General features: G+C 38.2%; 1 protein-coding gene across 6 annotated transcripts in view; it reads left to right on the forward strand.

Annotated features, from left to right (window-relative positions):
- Positions 1 to 3,296, forward strand: part of LOC109925562 (spermatogenesis-associated serine-rich protein 2-like) — a 107,322-nt gene extending 104,026 nt beyond the window's left edge. For all 6 annotated transcript variants that reach the window (XM_048618971.1, XM_048618970.1, XM_048618972.1 and 3 more), the window contains one exon: positions 842 to 3,296. In XM_048618971.1, the coding sequence (XP_048474928.1) occupies positions 842 to 1,216 (375 nt within the window). In that variant the 3' untranslated portion in view covers positions 1,217 to 3,296. The remainder of the gene's footprint in view (positions 1 to 841) is intronic.
- Positions 3,297 to 4,273: the final 977 nt, after the last annotated feature.

The raw sequence follows: 4,273 nt of genomic DNA on the forward strand, positions 1-4,273 counted from the left end.
TCAGTCAAGCATTGTCCTGATTTTAAAATTCATATCCTTGCTTTCAAATGCCTCCATTGCCTCAATTTTCCAAGATATATGCCGTCTAATTCAGACCTCTTGTGAATTCCCAGTCTTAGTAGGCCACCAAGTGTAGAGCACGACTTCAGTTGTCTGGGCTGCAAACTCAGAAATCTCCTCCTCATATCTTTCTGCCTCTCTTTACCATGCTCCTTAAAACCTGTCCCTGACCAAAAAAGTAGTAACAATAAAAGGATTCTGTTGAGATATACAAAACATCAGCTCAGGAAACTTGTTGAACCTTTGTTTTCACAACAGGTTTAAACAAGCATGGTAAAGAGAGCAATGAGCAATAATCAGTGTAGATATATAGATCACTATTCTCAGGAAGGGTTGCTGGACCCAAAACGTTAATACTGATTTCTCTCCACAAATGCTGCCAGACCTGAGCTTTTCCAGCAATTTCTGTTTTTGTTTCTGATTTCCAGCATCCGCAGTTCTTTAAGTTTTTACTTGAGTGGTAGCGCAGTTTCAGGAATAGCCAGAGCTAAACCTTTTATCTCAGTTGTTTGTTTATTGTCTGTCAATGCTTATCATTCTGGTTTCTCCACCCCTCCTCAACCACAGACAAGTAATTGTTGGCATATTCTTGAGTACAAAGACCAGAAATACCTTTCTTCCTTAATCACTCACTTCACACTAACTGGCATTATTAACATCCATGGGAAAATTAACAGAATTGCATATGATGTAATAAGCAAAAAAGGTTGGAATTAAAAAGCCATGTTTAAAACAAAAAACAACATGAATCCATTAATTGTTTTGTTCTGTCCCTTAAAAGGTTCCCCATGGAAATAGAAGAGCAGGTTATCGCCCTGGAGAGAATAGGATAAATGGCCCAAGCCACTTTGGAAGAAATGAATATAGGAATCGGTACCGGAATGGACCCAAAAATTACTCTGACGTTCGATACAACCCACAGTCTTCACCCCGTGGTTTTACCACTGATAAGAGCCAAATCTCCAACACTCGATACAAGCCACAACCTGCACCCTGTGATTCTACCACTGATAAGAGTCAAATGTGTTCTACAGCTTCTAAGGACACAGCTGCACCTTCTGATCCCAGGCAGTCATCTTTACCTCCTGTTCCTGCCAGTGCCCTGTCTCAACGTAGGCCAAGATCAAGTGAAAATGAAACCTCTGTGAACTGCTGAAAGCTTCTGACGTCCAGCAACATGCCAGCGTCACAGCTAGATATGATAAAACACAATGAGTTTACATTTACCTTATCTGTGCCACCAGTGATTTGCCTTGCAGTTTTTTCCTCCTCCTCCTTGTTTTCAATTCAGCTTTTTTCATATTTTCACAAGTTTTTGAATTGATAGTGTCTATCTGTTGTTAATCTCTTCTGGAAGAGGGACCAGCACATGGCTGTACTTTAGAATGTTATTTAACCATTGTTGCCTGGTTTGTCATGATTAAATCAGTTAATTTTACTTTGAACCACCGATCTTTTCAAGAAATCACTATGCATCTCAAACTGTTGGAAAGAAAGTGCCTTGTACCTATAGTGTTCATTACAACCACTTAAATATTCCAGACACACTTAAAACTCAAAAGGACCAAAGACCTTCAAACTTTGCTGTGATCGTTGTGCTAGAGATCACCATCTAATTGTAAAAGGGCACAACTGTGACCCTTTGTTTTGTTCTAATAGGTTATGTATTTGGATGAAACTGTTTTTAGCAGTGAACTGCCTGTAAACTTGCATTTTGTGGAGATGATATGCTGACAGGATGCCAGATAACATTTCCTCTTCATTCAGCCTGTATTCACAAAATGATAGACAGGTGTGAAATGGCTTTCTTTTACACTGACACTGTAATTATAGTTCAAATTCAGAGACAGGGCCTAGCTGATAGGAAACAGAGATTTGCTGGAGGAGTTTGTCTCTGCCTCCTTTTGACGTCAACCGGCAAATTTAATGTCAGTGGGAACCTGAAATCACTTTGCACTGATGTTAGAATTTGTAGTGTGAATACAGAAGAATTGATCCAAAGTTTTAGTGGTATCTTTGCTGCTGAACTAACTTGTACTAGCTTCAGTCTGTTACTCCAAAAGTTCTTTCTAGATTTGTCTCAGAATATAAATTCAGCTAGCTCTGAAGAGTGAATCCACTTTCAGTGCTGCATGTCTGAGATGATCCTATATTCCCTTCTAAAATAGGTTTTAGATGTCGAGGTGGAAGGAACATAGAGAGGTGCCACTAAATATAGATGCTGCACCCCTTAGAAAATCATTTGCAAGTCTCAGTACGCCCTTGATCTCAAACCACAAGACTTCATACAGGTTCCAACCAATATTACTACTAGTAAACTAACAAAAGCATAAAGTGGAAAATATCTACAGAAGACTTTGCAACTCTCCCTTTGGTGCACTGGTCCAATTTTGATCTGTAGATCTTATTTGCTGTCTTAATTTGATTACTTTAACTGCATTGTAATAGTGAATGATTAGAACCATGCCCATTGAAGGCCTGTAATGACTCTAATTGAGTGAGAAGTGAAGCACGCAGAACAGCAAAGTGTGTTTTTAAACAAAAATAACACTTATGTTAAAATACATTGTCTTTCAAAATGAAGTCAGAAGTGTTCTTTTGTTCCCTCATGCTGGTAAACAAAATTAGTAAGTTTTGAAACATTCATTCGTACCATATGCTGTTTTACTTCCACCCCTGCTATTTTGTGCTAGCATTCAGATTATTACAAAAATTGCAAAATAAAGGCTATGCAGTGTTTTGGATCCACATAAAATGGCCCACTCAAATCATTGGTGCTAAGCCCATATCCCTTTTATTCTCTGCTGAATCAAGAATCAAATGAAATAAATTAAGTTCCAACTGTTCACATTCTGCACAATAGATTGAAATCCACTAAAAGTGTGAAGTAGTTACAGTAAATGGTTATTGTTATTAACCCCTACACACTTGATGTTGAGATAAGGGATCATGTCACAGATTCACTGAGCATATTTCTGGTAGTTCAGCAGTGAAGTGCTGGATACCCAAATCAATTATTGAAAGTTAGGTTACCATGCAGACAGCAAGCAATTTTTCAATATAGTTGATTATTATTTACATGACTGAGTCTGAATCTTCCAATCTTTGGTATGTTGATACATTATGGCTGCATCTCAGGCAGTAGAATTGCTGTTCCCTCTTAGTGCAAAGTCTTTTCCTGACGTATGTCATGTGTTTAAAACTTAGTTGATGAATAAAGCAGTATTCTAAACTAATCCTTGTTGTACAGCTGTGACTTTTCCCTCTCTATACAGCAAAATGTTATCATAATGGAGAGAGCTATCACATCTAATGACAGTCTATAGTACTTCCCATGGTGCATGAAATTACAAACTACATAGGGTAATTAATTTCATTAGCAAAATAGTGACTTCAAAACTCAGTTCTGATTTAAACTTCTGAGAGAGAACCTACTTTAGTGAGCTGTTTTGGAAAAATTGAGCAAACTGGGCCTCTATGCTCGAGTTTCAAAGAATGAGAGGTGATCTCATTGAAACCTACAAAATACTTGAGGGTTAAACGTGTTAGGAGCAGGCAAAATGTTTCCCTGGTTGGGGAGTCTAGAACAGGGTGGGGGGTGTTAAAATTTAACAATAATGGGGATGCCGCTTAGGTCTGAGATGAGAGTTTTTTTTTAAATTTGGTGGGTAGAGAATGCCAAAGGTTCACCACGCAGAGGACTATGGAAGCTCAGTCTTTGAGTATGTTTAAAGGAAGAGATTGATAGATTTCTGATTACTAATGGTGTACAGGGTTAAGTTATCGCCTTTTGTATTGTTAATTCATCACCCACAATTATAGCAAAGGTGGTCTGGAAGATGAGCTTGTAGAATGAGGGTTTCTGAGAATAAAGCTATCATAGTGCAATAAGGCACAGCTAAACGATTTTCAGGCAAATTGTAGCAGTACTAAGTTAATATCATATAATTGTCCCTTTGCTCTTTAGAAGTATTCTCACACTGATCATACATCTATTAAAGTGCATCTTGATTTTTGAGGGCAGGGGCAAACTATATCCTGTGGGAGATTTTGATTATGGTGCACATCCAGGGAAAAGAGATTGAGAGGAAGGAAAGTACAACTTTAATGATGACAGGAAGTTTTTGAAGGGCAACTGGTGATCTATAGTCGGCAAGTGAGAGGAATGGAGCACAGAACAGCATAAATATTTACAATGCAAGTAACCTCCTGT

This window comes from Rhincodon typus, chromosome 41, assembly GCF_021869965.1.
Source record: "Rhincodon typus isolate 14 chromosome 41, sRhiTyp1.1, whole genome shotgun sequence".
Lineage (NCBI taxonomy): Eukaryota > Metazoa > Chordata > Chondrichthyes > Orectolobiformes > Rhincodontidae > Rhincodon > Rhincodon typus.